The sequence below is a fragment of the Scomber japonicus genome, chromosome 4, assembly GCF_027409825.1.
Source record: "Scomber japonicus isolate fScoJap1 chromosome 4, fScoJap1.pri, whole genome shotgun sequence".
Lineage (NCBI taxonomy): Eukaryota > Metazoa > Chordata > Actinopteri > Scombriformes > Scombridae > Scomber > Scomber japonicus.
Window position 1 is genome coordinate 31,210,905 of NC_070581.1, and position 15,168 is coordinate 31,226,072.

Here is a 15,168-nt window from a genome sequence, read left to right on the forward strand (position 1 = left end):
TAAGGAAAAATGTAATAATATCCTGATATATTTCACCAGGCTCGTCTGTGTTTCATCTGAGCAGATTCAGAAATCTCTCTCTCTCTCTTTCTCTCTCTGTCTCTCTCTCTGTGTCTCTGTCTCTCTTTCTTTCTCTTTCTCTGTCTGTCTCTCTCTCTCTCTCTGTCTGTCTGTCTCTCTCTTTCTCTCTCTCTCTCTCTGTCTGTCTCTCTCTCTCTCTCATCTCTCACCGTCTCCTGTGACGTAGTATCCAGGAAACTTCTTGAAGTAGGTGGTTTCAAACCTCTGCTGGTTTCCGTACACCGTCCTCATCACACCGGGCCACGGCTGTTTGAACACCTGATCCGAGGCAGAAGCAGATGTGACCAGTCAAGTGTCTTGTTGATTTAAATATGAGACATGTGTCCGAATAAAGTAAACACAGTATAAAAGATCCTGACCAGGTATCCTTCACTCGGGCCCTCCAGCTCCTCTCCCGACTCATTCAAGATAGCTGGCACGACTCCAAAGAACGGGAACGTCTGACGGACAGAAAAAGAAAGATAGAAATGTTAAACTTCATCGTACAGCAGAGGTGTCAAACTCATTTTCATTAAAGGGCCACATACAGACCAATTTGATCTCATGTGGGCCAGATCGTTAAAAAGATGGAGTGAAGGAAGGAAGAGAGGAAGGAAAGAAGAAGGGAAAGAAGGACAGACAGGCAAAACGAAGGAGGGAAGACAGACAGTGAAGGACGGACAGACAGAAGGAAGGAAGGAAAGAAGGAAGGACAGATGGAAGGACAGAAGGAAGGAAGGGAGGAAGGAAGAAATGAAGGAAGAACAGGAGGAAGGAAGGAAAGAAGGAAAGAAGGAAGGTTGGAAGGACAGAAGGAAGGACGGAAGGAAGGAAGGAAGGAAAGAATGAAAGGCCGGAAGGAAGGAAGGAAGAAAGGAAGGAAGGAATAATTGAGGATTTTCTTTTTAGTAGTTCAGGTTTAAATTGTTTTTTATTTTTAAAGTACCAATGCCTTCTTGATCTCACCTGTCTCACCGTTTCTGATCAGTTAACTCTTTTTATACTGTTTTTACAATTTAACGGCATGCATTCACAGAACAGTGATAAAGCTTTTCTAGATTAAAAATGCTCAACTGTTGAGTGAGTGTGTGTGTGTGTGTGTGTGTGTGTGTGTGTGTGTGTGTGTGTGTGTGTGTGTGTATATTTCTTTATTCTTTACTCACAGCAGATCCTGGTTTCATGGGTGTGGCTGCAGGCAGAGGAGTCAACACATGTCCGCCCTGAAAGAAAGAAAACAGAAACGTCTTTTTAATCCCACATGGTGTCAGTAAACTCTCCGTCCACCAGATGGCAGCAGAGCCAACAGTCTGAGATAGATAGGTAGGTAGGTAGGTAGATAGGTAGATAGGTAGATAGGTAGATAGGTAGATAGGTAGGTAGATAGGTAGGTAGATAGGTAGGTAGATAGGTAGGTAGATAGATAGGTAGGTAGGTAGATAGGTAGGTAGGTAGATAGGTAGGTAGGGAGGTAGGGAGGTAGGGAGGTAGGTAGGTAGATAGGTAGGTAGATAGGTAGGTAGATAGATAGGTAGGTAGGTAGATAGGTAGGTAGGTAGATAGGTAGATAGGTAGGTAGATAGGTAGGTAGATAGGTAGGTAGATAGGTAGGTAGATAGATAGGTAGGTAGATAGATAGGTAGGTAGGGAGGTAGGGAGGTAGGTAGGTAGATAGGTAGATAGGTAGGTAGATAGGTAGGTAGATAGATAGGTAGGTAGGTAGATAGGTAGATAGGTAGGTAGATAGGTAGGTAGATAGGTAGGTAGATAGGTAGGTAGATAGATAGGTAGGTAGGTAGATAGGTAGGTAGGTAGATAGGTAGATAGGTAGGTAGATAGGTAGGTAGGTAGATAGGTAGGTAGGTAGGTAGATAGGTAGGTAGGTAGATAGGTAGGTAGATAGGTAGGTAGGAAGATAGGTAGGTAGATAGATAGGTAGGTAGGTAGATAGATAGGTAGGTAGGTAGATAGGTAGGTAGGTAGGTAGATAGGTAGGTAGGTAGGTAGATAGGTAGGTAGGTAGGTAGGTAGAGAGGTAGGTAGATAGGTAGGTAGGTAGATAGGTAGATAGGTAGGTAGGTAGATAGGTAGGTAGATAGGTAGAGAGGTAGGTAGATAGGTAGATAGGTAGGTAGGTAGATAGATAGGTAGGTAGATAGATAGGTAGAGAACAAAACCATCTCTATCATTTATAAACATCTGTGTTCAGATTACTGAAAGCTTCTCAGTGAGAGTCGGAGAATATGAACGTAACTTACAGTTTCTGTCTGCCAGAAGGTGTCGACAATGGGGCATCTCTTGTCTCCAACCACATTGTAGTACCACTGCCAGGCCTCGGGATTGATGGGCTCGCCGACCGTCCCCAAAACCTTCAAAGACTCTCGTTTATACCTACAAAGGGGAGGGAGAGAGAGAGAGAGAGAAAGAGAGAGAGCGAGAGAGAGAGGGAGAGGGAGAGTGAGAGAGAGAGACAGAGAGAGAGAGAGAAAGAGGGAGGGAGGGAGGGAGGGAGGGAGGGAGAGAGACAGAGAGAGAGACAGAGAGAGAGAGAAAGAAAGAGAGAGGGAGGGAGGGAGAGAGAGAGAGAGAGGCAGAGAGAGAGAGAGAGAGAGAGAGAGAGAGAGAGAGAGAGAGAGAGAGAGAGAGAGAGAGGAGAGAGAGAGAGGAGAGAGAGAGAGAGAGAGAGAGAGAGAGAGAGAGAGAGAGAATGAGGTGGAAAGAGAGAGAGAGAGAGAAAGAGAGACAGACACAGAGACATAGACAGAGAGAGAGAGAGGGAGGGAGACAGAGAGAGAGAGAGAGAGAGAGACAGAGAGAGAGAGAGAGAGGGAGACAGAGAGAGAGAGAGAGAGAGAGAGAGACAGAGAGAGAGAGAGAGAGAGAGTGTGAGTGAGAGAGAGAGAGAGAGAGAGAGAGAGAGAGACAGAGAGTGTGTGTGAGAGAGAGAGAGAGAGAGAGGGAGAGAGACAGAGAGTGTGTGTGAGAGAGAGAGAGAGGGAATGAGGTGGAGAGAGAGAGAGACAGAGGGAATGAGGTGGAGAGAGAGTTAAAGGAGACATATTCTGCTTTTTCTTTTATTTTTTGTCGATATCTGTAATTCAAGTATGTAGAAATGCTTCTTTTGCAGCGTTTTTTTTTCTATCTTGCCTGACGAGCTGACATCAACATCAGCTTGTTGCACATGCCCGTAAACAGATGTTTCGTCACGTGTTGCGTAGCCTTGATTGCTAAAGTTGTTGCTAAAGTCGGTTTTTTGGCTCCAAATTTGAGATAAATTTGAAAAAGTTGACTTTCCTCCCCCCTTTCCTTCCTTTTTCCTCCCTTCCTTCATTCATTCCTCCCTTTATTTCCTTCTTTCCTCCCTCCTTTCCTTCCTTCCTACCTTCCTCACTAATTTCCTTCCTTTTTCCTCCCTTCCTTCCTCCCTTTATTTCCTTCTTTCCTCACCCCTTTCCTTCCTTCTTCCTTCCTTCTTCCTCCCTTCCCCCTTTCCTTCCTTGCTTCATTTCCTTCCTTCCTCCCTAATTTCCTTCTTTTTTCTTTGCTAAAGTCGGTTTTTGGCTCCAAATTTGAGATAAAATTTGAAAACGTTGACATTTAGAGTGAAGAGCAAAAAAATAGTAGTGAAATCCTACAACTATAGTTTGTTTCATCGTTTGCTGACGTTGCCTCTCGATGCCTATGACGCAGCTGACCAATCAGGAGGGCAGAGGCTGAACTAAGGAGCTGCATAAAGAGTCAGTATAAGATAATAAGGAGGTTTTCATAATGTCTCCTTTAGGTTAGTGGGTTATAAAAGAAGACCATAAACTGCTCTCTCTCTTGTGCCTGTTTGGTTTTCTGTCTAACTAAGATTCCAGTCCCGGACCTTCTAGCTTCATTGTTGATTTCATTGTGCTTCTCTCTATCCTTCCTCTCTCTCCTCTCCATCCTCTCTCTCTCCTCTCCTTCCTCTCTCTCCTCTCCTTCCTCTCTCTCTCTCCTCTCCATCCTCTCTCTCCTATCCTTCCTCTCTCTCTCCTCTATCCTTCCTCTCTCTCCTCTCCTTCCTCTCTCTCCTCTCTCCTTCCTCTCTCTCCTCTCCTCTCCTTCCTCTCTCTCCTCTCCTTCCTTTCTCTCCTCTCCTTCCTTCCTCTCTCTCCTCTCTCTCCACTCCTTCCTCTCCATCCTCTCTCCTCTCCATCCTCTCTCCTCTCCATCCTCTCTCTCCACTCCTTCCTCTCTCTCCTCTCCATCCTCTCTCTCCTATCTTTCCTCTCTCCTCTCCATCCTCTCTCTCTCCTATCCTTCCTCTCTCTCTCCTCTCCTTCCTCTCTCCTCTCCTTCCTCTCTCCTCTCCATCCTCTCTCTCTCCTCTCCTTCCTCTCTCTCCTCTCCTTCCTCTCTCTCCTCTCCTTCCTCTCTCTCTCTCCTCTCTCTCCTCTCTCCTTCCTCTCTCTCCTCTATCCTTCCTCTCTCTCCTCTCTACTCCAACCGGTCGAGGCAGATGTTCTCCCACTCTGAGTCTGGTTCTGAGGTGTCTTCCTGTTAAAAGGGAGTTTTTTCTCTCCACTGTTGCTCATGTGGGAATGTTGGGTCTCTTTAAAGTTAAAACCTGAAGAGTTCGGTTTAGAAGCCGCTCTATGTGTAAAGAGCCTTGAGATAACTCTGTTGTGATTTGGCGCTATACAAATAAAGATTGATTGACTGATGGTTAAACATTTATGCTTATACATGAAAAAGTCTCCATTAAAAACAGTAACGGCTGACATGACAGGAAGTGGAAGGACTCACTTTACTACCGGGTCGCTGCCGAACTTCATCAGCATCCTGATGGCGGTGGGGGCCGTGTAAAACTTGGTCACGCTGTATTTGTCCACAATCTCCCACATACGGCCCACATCGGGGTAGGTGGGCAGGCCTTCAAACTGTAACACACACACACACACATACACAGACACAGACACACACACACACAGACACACACACACACACACACACGGTACAAAGTGTTAAACAGTAAAAAAAATGAAGACGTTAATCAATAGTTTAACTTCAGTGTTGTTATTTCCATCTTTCATTAACCCTCCTGTTGTCCTCGAGTCAAGGAAGGAAGGGAGGGAGAAGGAAGGAAGGAAGGAAAGGAGGGAGGAAGGGAGGAAGGGAGGAAGGAAGGACAGGAGGGATGAAGGAAGGTAGGGAGGAAGAAGGAAGGAAAGGAGGGTGGGAGGAAGGAAGGGGGGATGGAAGGACAGAAGGGAGGGAGGAAGGGAGGAAAGAAGGGAAGGAAAGGAGGGAGGAAGTAAGGAAGGAAGGAAGGGAGGAAAGAAGGAAGGAAAGGAGGAAGGAAGGAAAGGAGGGAGGGAGGGAGGGAGGGAGGGAGGGAGGAAGGAAGGAAGGAAGGACGGCCGGACGGGAGGGATGAAAGAAGGAAGGAATGGAGGAAGGACGGAAGGAAGGAAGGAAGGAAAGGAGGGATGAAGGAAGGAAGCAATGGAGGAAGGAAGGAAGGAAGGAAAGGAGGGAGGGAGGAATGAAAGAAGGAAGGAAAGAAGGACAGTAGGGATGAAGGAAGGAAGGAATGAAGGAATGAAGGGAGGAATGAAGGAAGGAAGGAATGGAGGAAGGAAGGAAGAAGGAAGAAAGTAAGGAAGGAAGGAAAGAAGGAAGAAAGGAACAGTCAAAACAGACGACAGGAGGGTTAAACTTTTTTTTACTTTAAGGTGAAGTGAGTTAAATTAGATCTCGCTTCGTCTCATTTCTGTTTTCTTGGCAGATGAAAGTTAATCTTTAGTGACTCAACCTCAAAATGACGCAGCCTTTAGACTTTATTGGGAAATCCTGGCGTTGGCTCATATCTCTCAGTAATGCTCCGTGACGGTGACTCACTGTAATGAGTCCAGTTCTGTTGAAGCTGTAAAAAGTCACTGACGGTAAACTGCTCGACCTCTGTGAGCTGATCCTCATGTTTCAGCTGCGCTTATTAAAAGAGAGACTTCCTTCCTTCCTTCCTCCCTAATTTCCTTCCTTCTTCCTTCCTCCCTAATTTCCTTTCTTTTTCCTGCCTCCCTTCCTTCCTTCCTCCCTCCCTTTATTTCCTTCCTTCCTCACTAATTTCCTTTCCTTTTTCCTCCCTCCCTTCCTTCCTTCTTCTATCCTTCTTCCTTTCTCCCTTCCCCCTTTCCTTCCTTCCTACCTTCCTTTATTTCCTTCCTTCCTCACTAATTTCCTTTCCTTTTTCCTCCCTCCCTTCCTTCCTTCCTTCCTTCCTTCCTTCCTTCCTTCCTCCCTTATTTCCTTCTTTCCTTCCTTCCTTCCTTCCTCCCTTTATTTCCTTCTTTCCTCACCCCTTTCCTTCCTTCTTCCTTCCTTCTTCCTTCCTCCCTCCATTCCTCCCTAATATCCTTCCTTTTTCCTCCCCCCTTCCTCCTTCTCTTCCTCCCTTTCCATTTTCCTTCCTCCTTTCCTTCCTCCCTCCCTCCCGCCCTTCTTCCATCCTCCTTCCTTCCTTGACTCGAGGACAACAGGAGGGTTAATCTTCTGTATTCTTCAGAATGAAATCAAATAGCTTCTCCTTCCTTTAACGTGATCTGTAGCTAGATACATTACCTGGATAATAACATCTGATCTGCAGGTCTTAACATTCACACGTGATACAGTATTAAATAATTACTCTATCTCAATCCCTGCTTAAGCAAAGAAGTGGTTTAATTAATTTTTAAATATATTTTGCAAAGGGAAAACGTGCATTGTGACTTAAAGGATGACGGCTTCAACCAACAGGAGGAAGAAGGTGGAGTGAGGTGAGGTCAGCTTAGTGGGTCAAATCTGTGCTTTGTTGTACACAGGGATTAAAGCAAGAGAGGATTTGTGAGTCTAAGAAGTTGTCCCAGGAGAAAATGTGGAAAATGTATTAAATTAAGTCTCATATGAATTTAAAACTGCCTAAAATCAAGACGTGGTGCCTGAGAGCTTTAACCCTTGTGTGCTGATGTCATTTCACACCTGGCAGATTTGACAAACTCAATTTGACAAACAATCTGCCAAGTTTGGTTTATATTGTGTTAAAACCATAGACTGTATAAAAGAAATGGACGTAACATCCGTGACGTCACCCATTGGTTTGTGGACTGCTGCTCGGAAGCCAATAGTTTCTAATCTAGGCAGCGCCATCTTGAAAATTTCAGGTGCATGCTGGGAAAAATAAAAACACGGATTCTACTTATATGGGCATGAGGCGGGGCCATGGGCGGAGCGAGGAGGTTGCTATGGTTGCGAGGGCTGGATCTCGAGGACATTGGTCAATCAACCTGTCAATCAGGACGTAGCCACGCCCTAATGCATACCCTGCTTTATCGTCAAATATAAAATCAGGGAGGCCAAAATGTCCCAAATGAACATCATACTGCATTGAAGAAGGCTTTAAACTAGCGATTGAGACCATAAACACATTTTGAAAACGTTTACTGAGGTTAGAAATCAAGTGAGAAGTTGGTGAATTCTCCATTGACTTGTATAGAGACGGTCGCCCCCTGGTGGCCTTTTGATAGAATGCAGCTCTAAGTTACTTCCGCGTTCGCCTCATTTCAGAGGACCAGAACTCCCTCCCATGTTAAAACAGGAAGTTCAGTAATCCCACTCACCAGGACGCTGGTGGCTCCGTTGGCCAGCGGGCCGTAGGTGATGTAGGAGTGTCCGGTGATCCAGCCGATGTCCGCCGTGCACCAGTAGACGTCACCCGGCTGGTGGTCGAACACCAGCTTGAAGGTGGTGGCAGTGTAGAGCATGTAGCCGCTGACGGTGTGAAGAACTCCCTGAAGACGATATAATAAAAACGAGTGATGAATGAGAGAGTTAAGGGTTTAGTAATATTTGGATATATTGGGAAGGAAGGAGGGAGAGAAGGAAGGAAGGGAAGGAGGGAAGGAAGGAAGGGAGGGAGGAAGGAAGGAAAGAAGGAAGGGAGGAAGGATGAGAGAGGGAAGGAAGGAAAGCAAGGAGGGAAGGAAGGAAAGAAGGAAGGGAGGAAGGATGAGAGAGGGAAGGAAGGAAAGGAAGGAGGGAGGGAAGGAAGGAAAGCAAGGAGGGAAGGAAGGAAAGGAGGAAGGTAGGGAGGAAGGAAGGAAGGAAAGGAAGGAAGGATGAGAGAGGGAAGGAAGGAAAGGAGGGAGGGAAGGAAGGAAAGAAGGACAGAAGGAAGTCCTGTTTGTGTATGCGTGTAACAACCTCACAGAAGATTCATATCTGTGTGTGTGTGTGTGTGTGTGTGTGTGTGTGTGTGTGTGTGTGTGTGTGTTAAACGCTACCTTGGGTTTGCCGGTGGAGCCGCTGGTGTAGAGGATGAAGAGCGGATCTTCAGACTCGCACCACTCCGGCTCACACTCGTCTGACGCTCCGCGGATCAGAGAGTGCCAACACAGATCCACCTCCGGGTCCCACGGGACCTGATACACACAAAGACGAGTAAACACACACACACTCAATAATAGCCAATCACCAATCGATCACCAAACACACACACACACACACACACACACACACACACACATAAAAATATCAAGAGGGAAGGGAGGAAAGAAGGGAGGAAGAAGGAAGGAAGGAAAGGAGGGAGGAAAGAAGCAAGGTAAGGAGGGAGGTAAGGAGGGAGGGAGGAAGGACAGAAGGGAAGGAAGGACAGGAGGGAGGGAGGGAGGAAGGAAGGAAGCAAGGAAGGAAGGACAGAAGGAAGGGAGGAAGGAAGGAAAGGAGGAAGGAAGGAGGGAAGGGAGGAAAGAAGGGAGGAAGAAGGAAGGAAGGAAGGAAAGGAGGAAGGAAGGAGGGAAGGGAGGAAAGAAGGGAGGAAGAAGGAAGGAAGGAAAGCAGGGAGGAAGAAGGAAGGAAGGACAGGAGGGAGGGAGGGAGGAAGGAAGGGAGGTAGGAAGGAGGGAAGGGAGGAAAGAAGGGAGGAAGAAGGAAGGAAAGGAGGGAGGGAGGAAGGAAGTAAGGAAGGAAGGAAGGTAAGGAGGGAGGAAGGAGCTGTTGAAGCTGTAAAAAGTCACTGACGGTAAACTGCTCGACCCTCTGTGAGCTGATCTCATGTTTCAGCTTCATCATTTAATTAGGGAGGGAGAAGGAAGGAAGGAAAGAAGGAAGGGAGGGAGGGAGGAAAGAAAGGGAGGAAAGAAGGAGAGAAGGAGGAAAGAAGGGAGGAAGAAGGAAAGAGGGAAGGAAGGACAGGAGGGATGAAGAAAGGAAGAAAGGAAGGAAGGAAGGACAGATGGAAGGGAGGAAAGAAGGGAGGAAAGAAGGGAGGAAGAAGGAAAGAGGGAAGGAAAGAAGGGAGGAAGAAGGAAAGAGGGAAGGAAGGACAGGAGGGATGAAGAAAGGAAGGAAGGAAGGAAGGAAGGAAGGAAGGAAGGAAGGAAGGACAGATGGAAGGGAGGAAAGAAGGGAGGAAGAAGGAAAGAGAGAAGGAGGAGGGAGGAGGGAGGTAGGGCCAATCACCAATCGATCACCAAACACACACACACACACACACATAAAAATATCAAGAGGGAAGGGAGGAAAGAAGGGAGGAAGAAGGAAGGAAGGAAAGGAGGGAGGAAAGAAGCAAGGTAAGGAGGGAGGTAAGGAGGGAGGGAGGAAGGACAGAAGGGAAGGAAGGACAGGAGGGAGGGAGGGAGGGAGGGAGGAAGGAAGGAAGGAAGGAAGGGAGGAAGGAAGGAAAGGAGGAAGGAAGGAGGGAAGGGAGGAAAGAAGGGAGGAAGAAGGAAGGAAGGAAAGGAAGAAGGAAGGAAGGACAGGAGGGAGGAAGGAAGGGAGGTAGGAAGGAGGGAAGGGAGGAAGGAAGGGAGGTAGGAAGGAGGGAAGGGAGGAAAGAAGGGAGCAAGAAGGAAGGAAGGAAAGCAGGGAGGAAGAAGAAAGGGAGGACAGGAGGGAGGGAGGGAGGAAGGAAGGGAGGTAGGAAGGAGGGAAGGGAGGAAAGAAGGAAGGAAGAAGGAAGGACAGGAGGGATGAAGAAAGGAAGGAAGGAAGGAAGGAAGGAAGGAAGGAAGGAAGGAAGGGAGGAAAGAAGGGAGGAAGAAGGAAAGAGGGAAGGAGGAGGGAGGTAGGGCCAATCACCAATCGATCACCAAACACACACACACAATAAAAATGAAGAAACATCTCTACAATCTAAAGAAAAGAAACACCAACAGAAAAGTGAGAGAAGGTTAGTTTGACAAACATGCTCCTCAAACTAGCTGGGAGAGAAAAACAAGTGAAAACTGAATAAAGAAACAGAGTTATTAGAAAAAGGTACAAAGTGTTTCCTGTTTGTTCATCACAGCTGCGTCACCGCAGTAGGTTTACTGCAGGAAGCCGCTTCAAAGCTAAAGCTAGAGGAGCCGTCTACGGGTGAGTAGAAGGGACAAAAAGGCTTGCAAAATTAAAATGCGATTTAAAAAAATTAACGCGTTTGCAGCAAGTGTAGCCAAAATACCGTAGGTACCTATCTTCATGTATTTTGGGAATGCCCTCCAGTCTCTGATTTTTGGGATAATGTGACTAAGAATTTGGAAAAGGCTTTGAAATTTCCAATTCCTAAACTCCCTAGTATGCTGTTGCTTAATGATGATTCAGTTCTTAAAGATAATACACGGCTGGCTCACAGGAAGATCATATTTGCAGGTTTAACTGCTGCCAAAAAGACAATTATCCACTCATGGTTCTTGACCGAGCCTCCGTCAATCAAGGAATGGATTAACCACTTCAGAGATATCGCCCTTATAGAGAAATCACTGGCTGTAATTCACAAGGCCCCGGGCATCCTCTGTGGAGGCCTGGACTACCCTTATTGGTTTTCTTTCAGATCCACACTCTATCTCATACCAGTAATTGATGTAACTAAAAGTCTACTCACTGAGTCTAACTATATATATGCAGGAAGTTCATGTAGTCATAGGTTTGATGTAATATCCGTCTGAATTTTCATTCTGGTTTCATTTTGTTTTTGTATGTGTGTATATTTAGTCTACCTGGAAAACTTATGGTACTGTCATTTATATTTCTAAATATATTTTTTCTTTTCTTTTCTTATTCTTTTCATTTTAATTCTACAAGGCAACGGTGGTATGTACATAGTTCTTTGTTTGATTAGTTTGTTCGCTATTGTCTGTGAAATCCTTGGGAAATGTATTATGTGTACAAATAACTCATGTGACTAAAGACAATAAAAAGTTGATCACAAAAAAAAAAAAATTAACGCGTTATGGATTGCATTAATCTGATCGCGATTAACGAGTTAACGCTGACAGCCCTAGATAAAACATAATTGTGAGTATTGCTAAGTCTGTTGGTTACTAGATGCCACTTAATTCTACATACTGCACCTTTAACATATAGACAGTAGATATTTAAAAGCAAGGCTCAGTCATTATAATGTTCAAGGATCCTTTCAAAGGGAAAAAGAAAATCAATCAATCAATACTCTGGTGATTTAAGAGGATGTTATATAACTGTAGATCTTTAGTTATGACTCTAACGTTGCTTTATGGATTTATATTAATGTTATAATATTAATAATATCAGACGTTGGCTCCACACAGACAAACCCCACAGCTACAACAACCACCGAGTCCAGAGTCCTCCTGACTTTGGTGTTAAAGTGAAGGAGAAAAAAAGTGTTACAGTAGATTCATATTAGTAAGAAAATAAATAAATAAACACAAAACCAGCCGAGTCAAAGAGTTCAGCAGCGTCCGACACAAACCGCTCAACCACAAAGACGCTCGACTCCGTGAGGTTAAAAAAGCAAAAAGTGAGTTTCTAACAAAAAAGATACGAAAACAAGAGAGAAAATGTTTTAATTCAAAATTCCACCGTTTGCAGAGAGTTTACATTTTTATTCCCATGAATTCAGACAAGCGGTCGACATCTGAGAACATGAGCTCGTCTCTAAAGGTCTCTTAGAGTCTCAGTGAGTTTCAGTTGAGCGATTTTTATTTAGGGAGGTCCATTTCAAAATAAAATACATAAATAAAAGAGACAGAAAACATCTAAAAAGGTTTGTTTTATATCTATATTTGTTCACATTTTGGTCTAAATCTCTGTGTATTTATACATATTTTAAGTTTTATTTATTCATAGAAATAAATAATTATTACATTTCCAGTTAAGTTGACTATTTCAGAGCATTGACTGTTGATTGTTGACTGTTTTGTTCTTTCGTCCTTTGACAGTAAACTGAATATTGTTGAGTCAGTCGGGACAGAAGACATCATCTTGGGTTTTTGGGAACCTATAATCACCATTTTCTGGCATTTTACAGTTAAAACAACAGATCCATGTATGATCTCTTAGTGTCTCTGTGAACTTCAGTAGAGTGATTTTGATTTAATTAAATTTAAAACTCATAGGGAGGTCCATTTCAAAATAAAATACATAAATAAAAGAGACAGAAAACATCTAAAAAGGTTTGTTTTATATCTATATTTGTTCATATTTTGGTCTAAATGTCTGTGTTTATATACATATTTTAAGTTTTATTTATTCATAGAAACTCATAATTATTACATTTCCAGTTAAGTTGACTGTTTCAGAGCACTGATTGTTGATTGTTGACTGTTTTGTTCTTTCGTCCTTTATGACAGTAAACTGAATATTGTTGAGTCAGTCGGGCCAGAAGACGTCATCTTGGGTGTTTGGGAACCTATAATCATCATTTTCTGGCATTTTACAGTTAAAACAACAGATCCATGTATGATCTCTTAGTGTCTCTGTGAACTTCAGTAGAGTGATTTTTATTTAATTCAATTTAAAACTCATCGGGAGGTCCATTTCAAAATAAAATACATAAATAAAGAGACAGAAAACATCTAAAAAGGTTTATTTTATATCTATATTTGTTTATTTTTTGGTCTAAATGTCTGTGTATTTATACATATTTTAAGTTTGATTTATTCATAGAAATAAATAATTATAACATTTCCAGTTAAGATGACTGTTTCAGAGCAATGATGTCATTTTATTGTTATATTTTAACTTAAAATATCCCGACCTCCACGTTCACAAATGTCTGAGCTGTCGTAGATCAGGAGAATAATAAGTGCTGCTTGTGAGTAAAAACAATAAATCATCATTACAATAATAATATTAGTGATGATTTTAGGAATTTACTGTATTTAGAAAAATAGATTAAAGTCCAAACAAACAATAAATTTTTTTTTAATCTTTTTTCTTTGTTTTTTTCTTCTTAAATTGTTTTTACTCTGCAGCCGTGATGTAAATTCTGCTTCTCGGTGGAATTTCCCTTTTTTTTTTTTTTTTTTTTAAACAAAAACAAAAAAAACAAAAAAAGGTGTTATGGGGTTTTAGTTGAGGGAGGATGATGGTATGAAAATACCTGCGGAACAGGACGCGTTTTCTCTTTACCCTCCCTGTCTGTTTCTCCTGCTGGTCGGAGGAGGGAGGAAAAGGAGGAAGAGGAGGGGAGGAGGAGGAGGAGGAGGAGGAAGGAGGAAGGAGGAAGGAGAAGTTAATGAGGGAGAGCGGTTATTTTAAATGAACTCAAAAACGAAGAACACAAAGTTAAAATAAATAAATAAATAAAAACAGGGTCCACAATGTCACCACCACGTGATGACATTGAGGGAAGTTTTTAGGAATAGTTGAAGGACTGATTATGTGTGAAATGTGGAAATTACAAAGTTTAAAAACAAAACGAACACAAAAGAAAGATCCAACTTTATCGACACCATCAATATGCACAAAGAAATGAAAGTTATACTGACAAGACGGAGGCTGGTGATCTTCTTTATATGTGTTAATAAATCCATAAAAAGACAAAAACCTCACAAATAAACTCGTCTGTAGCTCCGTTCATTGATGAATATGTTGATTATTATAATATAAGAATATATATTAACTGCTGTCAAACTGTTTTTAGTCATTAAATTTAAAAAACAACAACATTTTCTGACATATTACAGATTAATCAAGGAAATCGATTATGAGAATAGAGAATAGTCATTAGTTGCAGCCTTAATTCAGTTTAAAGACTGTGTAAAGTGAATTCAGACATTTTCTTCTAAACACATTAAATAGGTCATAAATGTATTTCTAAAAAAAGGCGTAAAAAGCATTTCAACCATTTAGATTTGAATTGTGGAGCTAGGCTTCACAAACTGTGTTTCAACATTTCTGTGTTCAGGATTTAGTGATTAGCATAAACCCGCCCCTGCTGCTGTAGAGGTAGAAATACATTCAGCACACACTACTACTACTACAGTCTACAGTTAGCCTGTTAGCTGAGTTAGCCGTCGAGCTAGCAGCAGAGTTAGCAGCAGAAAGCTCTCAGGCGTAGCGTCCATGTTTCTGGTAGAGGTGGTGACTTTGATTGACAGGTGACACTTGGTAGGGGGCGGGGCTTCAGCGTTTGGGAGCAGAGAAAGAGGCTGATTTTTACACAACTTTGAAGCCTAATTTCATATATTTGGTGATTTTTTTTTTAATCATTCAAATTTGGCAGGGTGGTTAACAACACACTTTTCTGTGGTATGTCAAACTCAGAACACATATTTATTCTGATTTTACACGGACTTTAAACTTATGAAGTGTCACTAATTTCACTACAGTTTTTGAATCAATAAAATGGGAGGAATTGGTGTATTTGTTGGGGTCTATTTTTAGCAGCGGATTAATTCACATTTGGTGCTTTAGAGAGTATTTCTGGCAGTAGGACAGCGTGTGTGTGTGTGTGTGTGTGTGTGTGTGTTTGAGTTAAAATAAACTAGTGTGTGTGTGTGTGTGTGTGTGTGTGTGTTCATGTAAAGAAGGAACATGTCCCTCAGTGCAGCCGTGTGACTCATTTATGTGTTTTTTTTTTAAATAGTTTTTGGACGACAACGGAGGAATGAGATGTATCAGACTTTGGACTCACACTCACACACACACACACACACACACACACACACACACACACTATTATAATAACATTAGAAGTTCAGTTCATTGTTGGTTTTGGTCTTTTCATGAGATTCGTTGACTTTAAATTAAACACACAGAATCACCAGCCTTTTTAATTTAATGAACGAATGCAGAGTTAGTTTTATTTAAATGTGTGTTTTATATGACAAACATTTAAGGAAGCAAAGAACATGTGAGCTTAAAATT

General features: G+C 42.8%; 1 protein-coding gene across 1 annotated transcript in view; it reads right to left on the minus strand.

Annotated features, from left to right (window-relative positions):
- Positions 1-15,168, minus strand: part of LOC128357721 (acetyl-coenzyme A synthetase, cytoplasmic-like) — a 37,789-nt gene that overhangs the window by 6,185 nt on the left and 16,436 nt on the right. The window contains exons 4-11 of the mRNA XM_053318090.1: positions 13,400-13,446; positions 8,343-8,480; positions 7,680-7,850; positions 4,831-4,964; positions 2,316-2,448; positions 1,224-1,280; positions 441-521; positions 231-339 (exon numbers count right to left, since the gene is read on the minus strand). Coding sequence (XP_053174065.1) covers positions 231-339; positions 441-521; positions 1,224-1,280; positions 2,316-2,448; positions 4,831-4,964; positions 7,680-7,850; positions 8,343-8,480; positions 13,400-13,446 — 870 coding nt within the window. The remainder of the gene's footprint in view (positions 1-230; positions 340-440; positions 522-1,223; positions 1,281-2,315; positions 2,449-4,830; positions 4,965-7,679; positions 7,851-8,342; positions 8,481-13,399; positions 13,447-15,168) is intronic.